This window comes from Alligator mississippiensis, chromosome 3, assembly GCF_030867095.1.
Source record: "Alligator mississippiensis isolate rAllMis1 chromosome 3, rAllMis1, whole genome shotgun sequence".
Lineage (NCBI taxonomy): Eukaryota > Metazoa > Chordata > Crocodylia > Alligatoridae > Alligator > Alligator mississippiensis.
In genome coordinates, this window is record NC_081826.1 from 233,824,093 (window position 1) to 233,839,480 (window position 15,388).

Below are 15,388 nucleotides of genomic sequence, written 5' to 3' on the forward strand. Positions count from 1 at the left end.
TGTAAGCACGTTTAAGGAACCCAGACAGTCAAGTGAACTTAGAAAAGACAAAAAGCCAGGTACATCCTGATTCTAATCCAGGCTAAGCCTTCAGCACATTGTGAGATCATAATCAGATCACCTGAGCTCCTTTTCTCCTCTCTCAAAGTAGCTGAGAAAACTGAGCACTGAATGGGTGGGTTTTTAAATGAAATGCTACATCCTTTCTGAAATCTTCATTTAGCTTCCTTGTTATGATGCACATAACATCACCCTACTTCTGAGTAATTTTATTTTTTTAATAATAGAAATTTAAACAACTGAGTTCATCCACTCTCTGTTCCTGACAGCAATGTGGGATCATGTATTGTAATATACAGTAAAATGTAATATATAATCATCTTTAAGAGATTCAGCTTACATTTTTGTGCAATTTCATCCCATAACTCATTACTTATATACTATCATCCACATTCTCCAGTTTTCATTAAGACAGCTATATGCTTGTAGTGGCTCTAAATCAGCCCTACACACAAAAGACTTTTAGTGCTTGCAGAACTGCTGTCAATGCCACTGAAGTGAATGAGACTTTTACACTGATTTTAATATAGCCAGGATTTTACCCTAAGGGTATAGAATTGGTTCTTATTACAGTGGCATAAGAAGTGGAAGAAGTTTTGTTTTTGTTTGTTGGTTTGCTTGTCATCGAGAATATTAAGGGGTTTCAAAGCTAAAAAAAGAAATTGCATTAGTCTATCTAAATACTTATTGGTTTAAATGCATTACATTTAAAGCAATATATATTCTCAGCATTTAGATCACAGTGGAGATATTTTGACATTTATTTTAAAAAAAAAAAAAAAAAAGATTAAATTAGAAATTTCCAAGATGCATTTAAACCAGGGGTATCCAAGATATGGTCCTCAAGACAGATTCAACCCACAGAGCTGTATCATCTGGCCCCTGGTGCTGCCCAAGGTTTTCAGAGCAACTCACAGGCAGTATGTAGGGTGCACCGGATGGCCTCACAGGCTGCACACAGCATTCACTCTGCCTCAAATCACAGAGCAGCTGCTGCATGCAACACAGTCCTGAAGCACCTGTGCAGCACGTGGCATGGGCTCCAGGGCCTCACAACTGAATGCAGTGGCTTTCTACTACCACTCAAACACAAGCACACATAGCATATACTCAGGATCTGGAATGCAGGGCTTGTCTGTGGGTCCAGTTTAACCCAAGGACTGGTCCCATGCTACTCATCCAGCCTTGCAGATGACACCTCTGGTTTAAATAATTGTTGAAAATGTACAATACCCACTATATTTTGTGATGACACTATTCAACTTAATAGGGGTAGTTTTCACCACAAAGTCATGAATATAAGTCTATAAAGGATCATAGGAAGGATCGGAATAAAGCAAAGTGATGTCAGTACAATTAAGCAGATGCCATATTAAAATATAAGTATACATTTCTGAAGAACATATTTTAGTGTCAACATGCAAGGCAACAATGTCAATAAAAGTTGTGCTAATAATATTTTTAACAGCAGCAAAAACCAAATGCCCACTTACATTAAAAATGGCTTAGTCTGTATTTTATAAACTCCAAAGCAAGGATATTTGGTGCCAAGTGTTCACTTGTCCTCTTTATTTATACATGCAGATATATTTGCTTCAACAAGGATAAACCCACAATCGAATTCAAAACGGCTTATTTTTGCACATGTAAGCATGCACCAGCAAATCCTGTGGGAATAAAAACGCCCAGAGAAAATTAGGCCATGTAAAATAGACTTTCCTTAAAGTTCTAGAAGGAGCCCTGTTATGTCAAGGCATTGAACTGCACACCTTTACGTGGTTATTTATTGGAGAAAATCACAACTACACATATTTAAAATGTTACTAAAATGAGTTCTTTTACATGTACGGCCAATTACATATGTATATAACTACCTGTTTAAGTTGTGTCATGGTGTATTAAGAAGCAGTAGCCATTCCATAGTTAAACCTGAGGCCGGCTTCCAATCTGAAGCAGATGATCCTGTTTCCCAGGGGAAACAAGCTCCCCTTGCAAAAGAACATGTCACATCTTCATGTAGGATGTTCCTAGAAAGTTTAGGAAAAAATCAGATTAATTGTGACATTATGAAATATAAAAATCTCCGTTGTTTTTTTTTTTAATTCCTCTTACCTTTTCCTTTTGGCCTAGTCTACCTGCAAATGGCTTGTTTTTCAAGTTCCGGGTTATCTTATTTTCTTCGTGCTGCTAAGCAGTGGGAAGAGAAACTCCATACATCTAAGAGGGCTGTCCAACTGACAGCCTACAGACCACATGCAGTCCACAAGCAATTAATTCGCAGATTCTGGGCTCCTTCCTACCAAGCTGCTGCTCTTCCCATCCCTCCAGCTGCTGCAGCAGCCAGAGTCTCCAGTCTCCCTTTCCCTTCTCTAGCTTCCACTTCCTGCCCTTGCTCCAGAGGGTGGGACAGGGCAGTGCAGCCCACCATACCAGGAGAGCCCGCAGCCGGCTGTGGAGCTGAGGTTGAGTCCAGGGCACCCATACACATGGGGGCTGGGCAGCAAGCAGCCTGCAGGATAGCTGGTCCTTAGAAGCTGGACTGCCCTGATTTATAACATACAAAAATAAAAGCTTTTGATAAGCCACATAAACCCTGCAACATGAAAAGCAGAGAAGCAGTCACCTAGAGTCTTTACACAGGAATGATATTAAAAGAAGTCAGCTTCAGTTACCTTCAGAGGATCAGGAAGTTTTCCCCTCTTTTGCTGAGATCAGCTTAGCCCTGGGAGGAAACAGGGTCTGAAAGATCCTGAACAAGTAGGGGGTGAGGAAATGCTCATCTTGTTCATACAATGTGCTTTGTAAGTTCAGGAGTATTTATTATTCTCCCTGGATTTTGCAAGCCATCTTTTTTATGGAGCAGGCTGAAGAAACTCTCAGTGCTCCTATCTTAGAGGTATAATTGGCCAGTTTTGCCCTCTGGGTAGGGGCAGTGCAGTGGCCAGGAGCACTGCAACAGCAGCAGCTGCTATTTTGCAACCCCCTAAGTCAGCACCAAAGCTAGTGAACCAGTCCCCCTGCTTTAGTTATGCTACTAAGAACAGCCTAGCACTGCACAGGGGTGCAGCAAGTACCTTAAATGGCAAGATGGAGTTGTTTCTTGCTTCTTCCCTTTGTTTCTCCCTCTTTCAAACTGGCCTGAGGTATGGGTTGGGATGCATTCACATATATATTTGAAAAGCACCTTGCCAGACTTACCTTTTCCAGTCACACATAACCATATCCCCTTTTGGCCTGTCATCGAATGCTGATTTTTTGTTCAAAAGCTTTGATCCCACTGTAATGGAATAAAATGATGTGTTTAGATTAATTTCAATGTTAGTGTTTTTTAACTAATTGATGCGATGAAGGGTGGCAGATAGCAGGATTGGACCCTAAATTGGTTTAAAGAGGTGGCAATATCCCACCCTAGGCAGCTGGCCAAAAGCAATTCCAAAGCTGAAGACACAGGGGGCAGCAATTAGCTTGCTGTGCCCAGCAGTAGAAAGATATTTGAAAGTAACACATATGGTTATTGTGACAAAGAAAACATTCTGAACAGATATAGAGAACAGAGAGCAGAGGAAGGAAAAAAATAGGCTATATGTATAAAAATCCCACTAATAGTTTCCTTCTAGTTTCCTTCCTCCTAATAGTGGCCTTGAAAGTTTAAAAAAAAATTGTTGTTTAAAGATTCAGGGTAAAGAATACATCCCATCATCTAGTGTGCTAATAAATTCCAATGAAGTATTATATGTGTGACCCTATCTAAGCCCAGAAGAAAAATGTGTCTCTGCAAATCCAAAATTTTCTATAGGAGAGTTCCAGTTTGCTACCAAAAAGAAAGAAAGAAAGAAAGAAAGAAAGAAAGAAAGAAAGAAAGAAAGAAAGAAAGAAAGAAAGAAAGAAAGAAAGAAAGACTTTTAAGAGACCTTTATTCCCCGGAGGGTGATGACTCGGAGCCAGTCAAAAGCATGTACAAGGATGCCCGAAGCTCTGGGCCTCATGGACAAGGCCTGGGCTCGTGGCCTGCACGGCCTGCCCGTACACACTAGACAAAACAAAAAAACACCAACCAACACAACGAACATAAGGACTATTTACAGTATTTACAGTTCTGCCAGCAGGGACACCCATGGAGGCCTCCGGGGTCGACCCGCACGAGCAGAAGTCCAGGGCCTCGGCCCGCTTGACGCGTCTCTGCGGCTTGAGCAGCCGGTGGCATCACAGAGCGAGGATCAGGCGTCCCGCCTCGACCCGGCACAGCACCCCCTCGAGGGCCCAGCGCTCCTCAAAGGCGGGCACCGTCCGCCGGAGGACAGCGTGCTCAAACTCGAGCGAGAGGCGGGCCCGCACCAGCAGGCGGAAGAGCTGCAGGGCGTCGACCATCCCGGTGCCGCTGAGCTGGTTTCGCCGGCTCTTCAGGGTGGCCATCTTGGCCTGGCCCAGCAGGAAGTTGGCCAGGCTGACCGTGGCCCGCTCGGCCGCCCGGTATGGAAAGGAGTGGACGTAAGCGTCTTCGGAGAGGTCTCGGCCCAGTACCCGAAGCAGTGCGCCCAGGGCGGCAAAGAGAGGCTGCAGCCGGGGGCAGTCGAGGAAGGCGTGGAAAATGTCCTCGTCCAGCACCCCCGGGCAGAAGGGGCAGGCCGCCGAGGCCGCTGGCTCCAAGTGACGCACAAAGGTGCCGGTGGCCAGGATGCCGTGCACGAGCCGCCACTGCAGGTCGCCGGTCTTCTTGGCGATGGGCGCCTTATACAGCGTGCGCCACGCCGGGGTCCCGGGCCGCGCCAGGCGCCGCCGCCACGCGGTGTCCGGGCGGCCGGCCAGCACCTGGGCGTGCCGGGTGCGCACCACCCACATGTAGAGGCCCTTGCGGGGCAGGGTGCCAAAAGGGCAGCCCGTATTGCTGCTGGGGGGCACCGGGAGCCTGAGCAGCGTGTTGGGCCGCTCGGCCAGCTCGCCGGGTACCGCTGGGATGACGGGTAGCGGTGGGAAGGCGTCTTCTGCGGCGTCTGCGGCGGGGAGGGGCCGGCGAGTCTGGAGATGGGCTTCCAGGGCGGTCGATGCCTCCGTCGGGAGCGCGGCCCTAACGGCCCGCAGAAGCCGCCCCGCGGTGCGGACGGAGCGCATCGCCAGCCGGGCAGCCAGGGCCTCGGGTGACAGCCAGTCCGACCGAGCGGGGTCCAGGAGGTGCTCCAGGCGGGTGGAGCGCGCCTCGACGAGAGCTGCCGTGAGGCTGGCGGAGGCCAGGCTCGGCACGACACGGTGCAGGGCCGGGTTGTGGACCAAGGGCTCTCGAAGGAGCTGCGGGAACCGCAGGTGCCTGGCCTGGGGACAGAGATGGAAGGCCGCCCGCCAGGCCCGCACCACGCTGCGGTAGAACGGGGGAAGGACCGCCCCGTTCAGGAAGGTGAGGTCCAGTTGAAACAGCTCCCGGTCAAAGCCGAGGCCCCCCACTCGCCGCAGGAATCGGCACGCCAGCTGTCGCCACGGGAGGTGGCCTTCGGTGTACAGGAGCCGCTGGAGGGCCTGCAGCCGATAGGCGGCCACCCTGCTGGCCAGATCGATCAGGCCCTGGCCCCCCTCGCCGGTGGGCAGGTAGAGGGCAGCTCGTGGGAGCCAGTGGCGTCCGTCCCACAGGAAATCGACCAGGAGCCGCTGCAGTCGCTCCAGTAGCTCCGGCGGAGGGTCCAGCACCGCGCAGCGGTGCCACAGGGTGGCCGCCGCCAGGTTATTGATGACGAGGACGCGCCCCCGGTAGGAAAGGCTGGGCAGGCGCCAGCGCCACCGCTGCAGGCGGGCCTCCACTCCCTCCTCGAGGCCGTCCCAGTTGCGCGCCATGAAGGTCGTCGGCCCCAGGAACACGCCCAAGACCTTGAGGCCCTCGCGGCGCCAGGCGAGGCCCCCCGGCAAGTCCGGCGGAGGCCTGCCAGTCCATGCGCCAAGCAGCAGAGTGTCACTCTTGCCCCAGTTGACGCGGGCGGAGGAGGCGCGCTCGTAGGCCCGCTGGCAATCTGCCAGAGCCCGCACGTCTTCCCGGGTGGCGAGGAAGACGGTGACGTCGTCCGCGTAGGCCGACAGCCGGAGACGAGGGCCAGCGGACGGGCCCGTGGCCGATGGCAGGGCCACCCCACTCAGGCGGCGGCGCAGCGCGTGTAACAGCGGCTCGATGGCCAGGGCGTAGAGCATGCCCGACAGCGGACAGCCCTGGCGAATGCCCCTGCGCGCGGGGAACGGAGCGCAAAGCACCCCGTTCACCTTGAGCAGGCTGGAAATGTCCCGGTACAAGACCCGGAGGGCCCCGGTGAAGAGGGGCCCAAAGCCAAAGGCCTCCAGCGTGCGGAAGAGGTAGGCGTGGCCCACGCGGTCAAAGGCCTTCTCCTGGTCGAGAGAGAGGAGGCCGACGTCGAGGCCAAAGAGCTCGCTGGCCGTGAGCAGGTCCCGCAGCAGGAACAGGTTGTCTTGTATGGTCCTGCCCGGCACGCAGTAGCTCTGCTCGGGCCCGGTGAGAGAGGCCATGACCGCGCGGAGGCGGGTGGCCAGCGCTTTGGCCAGAATCTTGTAGTCCGCGCACAGCAGGGAGACCGGCCGCCAGTTCTTCATGTAGCCCAGGTCTCCCTTCTTGGGCAGCAGGGTCAGCACCGCTCGGCGGCAGCTGATCGGCAAGACCTTGTCGGCGAGGCTCTCCTGGAAAACGCGCAGGAGGCTGGGGCCGAGGAGAGGCCAGAAGGTCTTGTAGAACTCGGCAGGCAGCCCGTCGAGGCCCGGGGCTTTGCCGGAGGCGAGGCCGGCCGTGGCGGCCGCCAGCTCTTCCAGGGACAAGTCCCGCTCCAGCTCGCCGGCCTCCAGGGCATCGAGACGCGGTAGGCCCTCGTGGAGTTCCCGCGTGGCCTCGGGGCACGACGGCTCGGCCGCGAACAGGTCGCGATAGAAGGCGACGGCACGTTCGCGGACTTCGCCCGGCTCTGTAATGACCCGGCCCTCAGGAGTCTTGACATGGTCCAAGACTTTGCTCGCTGCCCGCCGCCGCTCCAGGTCGAAAAAGAAGCGGGTCGGGGCGTCGGTTTCCACCAGCTCCTGGCAGCGGGCGCGGATCCTCGCGCCGCGGGCCGCGCTCTCCGCCAAGTCGCGCAGGCATTTCCTGCGGAGCCGGAGGCTCTCGCTCAGTGCCGCGTCGCTGCCGGCGGCCAGCAGAGCAGCCTCGAGCTCCGCCACGTCCTCCTCCAACTCCCGGATACGGCGGCGCGTCTCGTTCGCGGCCAGCTGGGTGTACTGCTGGCAGAAGGCTCGGGTCTGGACCTTGCCCACGTCCCACCACAGCTTCCAGGAGGAGTGGCTCGGTCTCGCAGCCTCCCACCTCCGCCAAAAGTGGGCAAAGCAGTCCCGGAAATAAGAGTCCTGGAGCAGACTAATGTTCAAACACCAATACGGTGCCCGTGCACAGGCTCTCCCCGGCAGGCTCAGTTCGCTGAAGGCCAGGCCATGATCTGATAGACCCGAGGGAGCGATGCGGCTGCTGCGCAGGAGTGGCAGGTGGTGCCTGGTGATATAAAGGCGGTCGAGGCGAGCCATGGTGAGACCGCCGGCACTCGTCTTGGCCCAGGTGTACTGGCGCGCATCGGGATGCAGGGCTCGCCAGACGTCCACGAGGTCTGCCCCCTCCAGGGCAGCTTGCAGCTTGCGAGCGGAGGGCAGGTGGGGCTCAGGCCCTGTGCGGTCGAGGCGCAGGGCAGTGGTGCAATTGAAATCGCCCCCGAGGAGGAGCAGGTCATCATCCTCGCTAGCGTCGCGCAGGAGGGCAGCCAAGCTCTCAAAGAAAGCGACCCTCTCCTGGCCATCGGAGGGCGCGTAGATGTTGACGAGCAGCAGACGGTGTTGCGCGAGGGTGACGCGGACGGTCAGCAGGCGGCCGGGGACGACCTCCCGCGGCACCGCCGCGTCAAGCTGCAGCTGCGGCGATAAGAGTGTCGCGACCCCCGCGCGGAGGTTGGTGCCGTGGCTCAGGAACACCTGTCCTCGCCAGGCAGCCCGCCAGGCCGCCTGGTTGAACCTGTCAGAGTGGGTCTCTTGTAGGAAGGCGATGGCCAGCCTCTTCTGCCGCAGGAGCTCCAGGACGGCCTCGCGCTTCACCGCGTCTCGACAGCCGTTGACGTTGAAGGTGCCAATGGTTGTGGCTGCCATGGGGGTGGGTGTGGGAGAGGAGGAGCAAAGCAGAGTGCGGGTGGAAGAGCGAGCACCCAAGAGCAGAGCAAGGCAATACAGACAGGTCAGGGAAGGCCTACCGTGCCCTACTCTAGTCGAGGGACCCGCCCAGGCCCCACTCCACTCTCACCCTCTGGGCAAGCTTGTCCAGACGGTAGGCCATCTGACGTGTGCCCCGATCTTGCTTCATGAGCTTGACTGCCGCCCTGGCAGCCTTGACAAACACTTTGGGGTCCGCACACCACTGGGTGATGTGCCCCGCTACATTTTTCTGCCCCTTGGTTAGCTTCAGCAAGGACAGGAGTCCCCCATAGTCAGGAGAGACCCAGGGGGGCTCCGCCAGCTTGGGGTGGATGTTGCCCACGGAAGAGCGGCGAGGCCGCACCCCCGGCGGGAGCTCGCCCGCAACTGCAGCGTCGACCCCCTCGATGTCCAGGCACATCAGCCGCCTCTCGTCGTCCGAGTCGAGGACCGGCTCCGTGAGGACATTCCCTGTCTTCTTGGGGGGGGAGGGGCCATCCCGCTCACGACGTCTCTTGCGAGACTCCGAGAGCTGGATCTCCATCTCGCTAACGTCCCCATCTGCTCCGGTAGGCTGGGGCGTGACCAAAGGGGCAGCGGGCTCTCCCGCCACCCCCGGGGCCAGGCCACCGGAAGAGAGACATTCGCCACTATCCCTGCTGCCGCCTGACTCCGGAGGCTGGGGGACAGGCGAGGGGAGGGGGACCCCTGAAGGCCCCTCCCCCCCACCCGCTAAGTCTGCCTCGTCGGTGGCTACATCCGACGGGGCGGGTGGTGTGGCGGCCGGAACGGGGTCCGGCTCTGTAGTGGGGGGGTCCTCGGCACTGGCCGAGGAGGGGTCTGTCAGGGATGGGGTGTCCTGAGAGGCCCCCCTCATCTCCCTCTCTTTTTCGGGTGGTAGGGAGGATGCCCGAGCCCCATCATCCGATGAGGCTCCAGCACCGCAGTCCCCGGCCACCCCAGCCACTTCGGCCGGGGCAGGCAGGGGGCAAGGGGAGGCGTCCGCCTCTCCACCTGGTGGGGCTGCCGCACCGAGGGCAGGGGGCGCCACAGACGGGGGAGGGGGCGGTGGGGCCATGGTAGTAGCACCAGCCCCTCGGCTGGACGATGGCTTCCCACTGGAGACCCCGGTCCCCTGAGATGGAATGTGGGGGGAAGGAGGTCGGGAGGAAGAGCTCCCAGCCTCCCTGGGCCTGCCGCATGCCCCAGAGGTCGACGCGCCGTCTTTCGGCGCTGCCGCAGGCGGCGATGGTCCGGCCGCCTTGCCCTGAGGGCACTGCGCGGCCAGGTGGGAGGAGCCCCCGCACTTGAAGCACATGGTCTCTCCCACAGACAGATAGATAATAAACCGCCGCCCCTCGAGCGTGAGGCTCAGGGAGCGAGGCAGCGACTGGGGGCCCTCCTTGAGGAGCATGAAGACCTGCCTCCGAAAGGACAGGACGTGCTTCCCCTGAGGGTTCTTGTTTCCCATCGGCAGGCGGCGAAAAGGACTCGCAGGAACCCCATAGGCCTCGAGTCCCCTGGCCAGCTCCCGATTGGAAACGTGCGGTGGGACGTTGGAAATCACCACCCTCACTGCCTGAGTCTCTAGGGGCGTGACAGGGTAGTGGATGCCCGCAATGTCCAGGCCCTCCGCACACACCCTGTCAACCAGGGCGGGCTTGCTCAAATAGATCATCGGGACCGTGTTCACGCGCCCCGCGTAGCGGATGGTACGCCATCCCAGGAGGGCGGCCAGAGCCTCCACGCAAGCCTCGAGCCCCACATGGAGAGGGGCATGAACCCTCAGGCCATGAGACAGTGGGAGGTCCTGAGAGACATCCTCATGCCAGCTGCCAGGCATAGGAGCCGCCATTCCTCGCCAGGACAGGGTTAAACTGCGAAGCGCAGCAAAAAAAAAAAAACAGCCTCAGGCTGACCCGGGGACTGGGACTGGGAGGGGGTTGAAAAACGCCCCAAAATCGGCCTGAGGGGGGGCAGAGCAACCCTGCAGGGGCTCAGGGCAAGCCCCAAGGCAGGGGCAGATGGCAGGGACCAAGGGCAGGGGCCCTGGGGGAGGGAGGCAGCAGAAATCAAAGGGACAACTCAGGCGGGGGTGGGGGAGGGGCAGAGGCAAACGAGGCTGCCAGAGCCCAGGGGAAAAAGGCTCAGAAAGTGGGGGGAAGGGGCAGGGAGGGGGTCCCCAGGGACAGGGTGGGGAGAGGCAAGGGGTTTTTTGGGGGGGGGACAGGAAAAGGGGGGCAGGGAGTGCGAGGCAACGAGCTGAAAGCACCTGAGCTGGAGGAGCTTAGAAGGGCTTCAGCTGTCGGCGGCCATCTTGAAAGAAAGAAAGAAAGACCTTTTTAAGAGCTGGTGCAGTTGAATGCTTCTGATAATGTCTTTCTCTGACTACAGTAAATATAACTGTTGATTAGTACTCTAATGGGAGGCGGGAAAACTTGTGGCTAAGTTTGATGCTTCCTATCCTCCACTTGAATGGTGAGCAAGATGTGAATGTTCTTTGGTTTTGGGGAGGGAGAGAGGGAAAACCCATTACAAGTGCACATGCACCATTTACATACATGAGAAGGAGATACTGAATGGATTGGAGGAGATATCACAAGAAAGAAAGAAAAAGCTGCCAAGAAAATCAAAAGAAAGTATTTAGTTTCAGATTGTAGCTGTGGCAATCCAGGAAATATACAGAAGGTGACTTATTTTGTGATAACTTTTGCTGGACCAACTGTATAGTTAGTTGGAAGAGAAATCTGAAAAGCTTCCAAGCACAAAGAAGCCAGAAGAGACCAGAAGGGTGTTTATACCTGAAAGCCTGTCAAACTTCTTTCCCAGTTGATCCAATAAAATATATCACAAAGAACCCCTGCCTCTTGTTTAGTTTCAGCCAAATTGACTCAAATTGATTTTTTAAGTGAATAAAATGTTTTGAAATCAGTTGAATTTTAATTGAAGGGTCTCATAGTATATCATAGAAGTTGTAGTTCTGGGGCCTTATGCCATCATTTTCCAAAAGGAGCAGGCTCCCTGTCTGGATTCTATTTTATAGGATACCTTGCAATGTCCTGTTCAGTTGAGCTATGTGAGTACATCATTGTATTACGATGATTCATGTTTATCACAGAGGACATTGGGTTTGAACATATGACATGATTACTAGAGAGGAAATTGACTTTACTCAATAGTAAAAGTGTAGTGGACACAGACTTGACCCTTGCTAAAAGGTAAGGCTTTTTTGTGGGGAGTAAAGTTTGTGAAAAGAATGGTTAATTTACCCCATGGTAACTTACTATGGAGTAAGTGACAGGTCTACTTCCCTGGTCAATCATCCAAGGGAAGCCATTTGCTAAATGCAAACCAGGTATTTCTGGCTCCCCCACCACCTAGAGGCAAGGCACTGTAATAGAGCCTACTGCGCCTAGCTCAGAAGAGTAAATCATCTGTCTGTTTTCTACAACAGAGTAAACTTACTACATAGTAAAATCGAGACTAAATTGCTTCACAGTAAATGTGCTGTGTGTCTTCACCTTCAGTCTTTCCATGAATCCTAGCTTATAGAAGAGAGAAGGAACAGGAGGCACATGAACTACAATTGCTGTGGGGTACTATGATGGCTCAGGCAGATGCAATTTAATATTGAACCTCTCCCCAACGTAGCATCTTGATTCAGTTAAAAAAACAAAACTCAAGCAAAATAATTCAATTCAATGTCCAGCTTCGAATAACTTAATTTCCATTGAAAATGCTGATGTGAAACAACAGCTCTAATAAATGTATTGAGTGAGAGCATCCCAGATAACATAAAAATACAAATCACAGAGGAATAAAAAGGTGCCTTAATATCAAAATCTGCTTTCAAGATTTTGTTGGACAGATGGATAAATCAAATTAAAGAGTCAATGTAAAGGTATAAAGTGCCCTGGTAAACCATCATTTTCAGACATACAGTGACACTGAAAACATGGCCATAATTTGTAACTCTCAGCAGCAGAATTGTAGGGTGGCAGGAGCCAAGGACAGAGACCTGGATCAGATCACAAAGCTGGTGGAGCTAAGGAAGCTATTGAAAAAAACCACACCAATGAGAGGCACTCATTCAGGTCATCTCTGGTAGAGGTCTAGCTAAAATGCCAATGTCCTTCTAGTGAAGCCTGTTTGTCCTCCTTACTCAAACATCTCTTCCCTCACAACTGTAACTGAATAAAGACCTGCCCCTTGCATTTACAGAAGTCAATCTAATCTCCATTCTCTTATTTTAAGGTTTTTTAATGGTTAAAACAGAAATGAAACAAATCGGTACTATGTTACTGTTAATAGTTTGCGGTGGAATAAGCTAATTGGGGAGTATTTTGCTTTGGGTTGCATCTATTTAACCACTTGCTATACTTTTAAACCCAACTTTTAAATAAGAGAGGCTTTACCTCCCCCACACACATGCATACAATTATGAAAGAACATTTGCACATGCAATTAACATACTTGTTCATGAAAACTGGGCAGATGTGAAAATAGCTAGCTAGTTACATGCTAAACTAGCCACCTGTGTGGACAATCACTTGTTTAATGTCCATGTGCATGGTAATTACACATGTACATTTTTTCATGTAAACTTTGAGTCTCTTATGTGAAAAACAGTTCAAAAAAGTATAATTGTCAAAACATTTCTAAAAGATCTGTGTTATATCTTACATATTTTGCTCACAAATAAAATATGGTCTCAATTTAGATTTCAAATTAGAAGGGAATACGAGCATACAAATCCCCTTAAGAGATGCAAGAACCAGTGACAGCTCTCAGGAAGAAGGAATAGACCAATGGGCCAGGAGACGGAAAATGTTCAAAGACAGCAAAAAGTGTGGTTCCACTGGAGGGAGCTCTATCAACAGTACGATCACCGAGGGATCAGGTGAGTACACATTGTTTTTACAAAAATATGCCAACTCGTTTATGTGACTGACAACTCTCTCAGATTTATCAGCCCAGGAGATTCATCTTTAGTTGCAGAGCCTCTGTGTTAGATATAGAGGCAGCTTATATTGCTTGCAGCTAAAGTAGATATGTGCATTGATTTATTAAGCTTTAACTTAATACCTCATATTCATTTTAGATAGGGTTGTAGCACCCAGGGAGGTAAATATTGTTCCTGATTCTGACAGCGTGTGTAGACGAAATGGGGGCCTTGAACTGAAGCAGTGGGATTTTAAAAACACTGCTTCAATTTAGGGCCAACTAACCCCTGTGTCGTGCACACACCCGACTTACCTGCCTCTCCAGCAGCAGGGAGGGGAGGGCGAGCTGCTGGTGGGCAGAGCGGTCCCTGGGCTGCAGGGGGCGAAGAGTGGGGCTGGCGCCTCCCCCAGGCAGCACCTGCCCACAGGCACCCGGCTCAGGCGGTCCTGGGCAGCACCACAGCCGCAGAAGGAAGCACTGGGCCTCCACAAAGCTCAGGCAGGCAGGCAGGCTCCATGGGACAAGAAAAAAAGATCAAGCATGCTGCTTTTTTTTTTTCCTCTCTTGTGCAGAGCCTGCCTTCTCAGGCTGCTGCCAGGCTGCCTGCAGGGCTTCCTGCAGGGCCCCTGAGCCTCACGGTGCCTGGTGCTTTGCTCCATGGCTGATAGGGCAGAAAACTAAAACTCCTCAGAGGTGTTTTAGTTTGCTGCGCTCCAAAGTCATTTAAGGCACATATGACGCTGAATGTGCTACAGCAGCTGGAATTAATGCTCAATACGCTGCCAGTGCATGCAAGCACCAACACCATTAAAGCAGTGCAAAAGCATTTAGCCCACTTTAAAGTGTCGTGCAAACATGCCCCTTGTTTCATCTACACATGGCCTGAGACTTATGTCTAGTTCTGTTTTCTCTAGGATTGCTGTCTGTTGGTACAAACAAAATCATATCATAAAAATCAGAAATATTACTTCTCCATTCCCCGTAACTTATGATCCTGTATTATCCAACTGAACTATGATTTCTCCTTCCCTCTGTCCTCCTCCAGATTGCAAAACAAAGAACACGTTTGCTAATAAGGCCCAGATTCTGCTTTACTCCCATTGAGTTAAATAAGGATTGTCCAACTTCCAAGAAGTCAGGAGCCACATGCACTGCAGGCTGCAAAAGCCGCAAGCTGCATGGGCGTCCCCAGGCCGAACCACAGCCCCCAGGCCATGTGCAGCCCCCACCTCTGCACTGCATGTCTCAGTGGCTTCCCTGCCTGCCACTACACTGTGCACCTGCATAGGCACACCCCAGGCCCCACACTGCTGCTTCATGTTCCCATGCAGCCCCAGACTCCCCTTTTGCTCCCTCACTGCACTGGGGCAGGGGAAGGAAACAGCATCTGGAGGAGGAAGAGGCTGGAGAAATAGTGGGAGTGGCAGCTGAGCAGGACCCTGGCAACTTAACCGCTTGTGGGCTATATGCCGATTGAACAGCCCTGAGTTAAATCATTCTCTTCAAGTAATGTTATTATTATTATTGATGGGACTTCTCACAGAAGCATGCTGAGCATGGAAAAGGATGGTGTAACATGCTCCTAAATGTGTAATATAGGATTCTCTTTGTGCTATAGATACTTCCCCATCATTATCCTGATACACATTCATCCAGCCTTGCTACCTGGATTGTGCCCTCTGCTACTGAAACAGCTTTTTCCAGTAACTGTCTCATTAAGGAATCTGTCACCTTTCCACATGCCTCAGCATATGCCAAATTCAATGGCTCAGTCTCATGGGGCAGAATTTTCAAGATGAACAGCTTAATGAATTTACACTTCAAGCAGATGAGTTTTCCATGCAGGAACTGTACTATCTAGGAAACAACATATGTTCTACTTCTCACACAACATTGGCTTTGCCTCCTTGTTTCCCAGTTTAGTGAATTTAACAAAGTCTTTCTAGATAAATGGTTGTTTTTTTTTTATCTTGTCTAAGAAATGTAAAAATGCATTTACACAGAAGCATGGTTCCATTCCCAACAAAAATATTTTCTATCGGTTTGGGGGTTTTTTGTGGGGGGGAGGGGCTGTTTGGAAGGAGGGTTGTGTGGCTTGTTTGCTTGCATGCTTACTGAGTGGACTCTTTAAAGATTGACAGCTGTGAGGTCTATGCCTTCAGTTTATTGACATAGTACAATA

At 52.5% G+C, this 15,388-nt stretch overlaps 1 protein-coding gene and 1 long non-coding RNA gene across 3 annotated transcripts in view; one reads left to right on the top strand and one right to left on the bottom strand.

Annotated features, from left to right (window-relative positions):
- Window positions 1-1,612: 1,612 nt before the first annotated feature.
- On the bottom strand, window positions 1,613-10,609 carry LOC132249577 (uncharacterized). Its single transcript, XR_009461078.1, has 4 exons — window positions 10,535-10,609; window positions 3,259-3,337; window positions 1,935-2,087; window positions 1,613-1,727 (listed from the first exon to the last, which is right to left on the bottom strand). It is a non-coding gene; the product is annotated as an uncharacterized LOC132249577 (long non-coding RNA).
- LOC102562903 (uncharacterized) overlaps window positions 10,513-15,388 on the top strand; it is a 61,235-nt gene continuing 56,359 nt past the window's right edge. For both annotated transcript variants that reach the window (XM_059724960.1, XM_059724961.1), the window contains exons 1-2: window positions 10,513-10,740; window positions 12,983-13,162. In XM_059724960.1, the coding sequence (XP_059580943.1) occupies window positions 10,716-10,740; window positions 12,983-13,162 (205 nt within the window). In that variant the 5' untranslated portion in view covers window positions 10,513-10,715. The remainder of the gene's footprint in view (window positions 10,741-12,982; window positions 13,163-15,388) is intronic.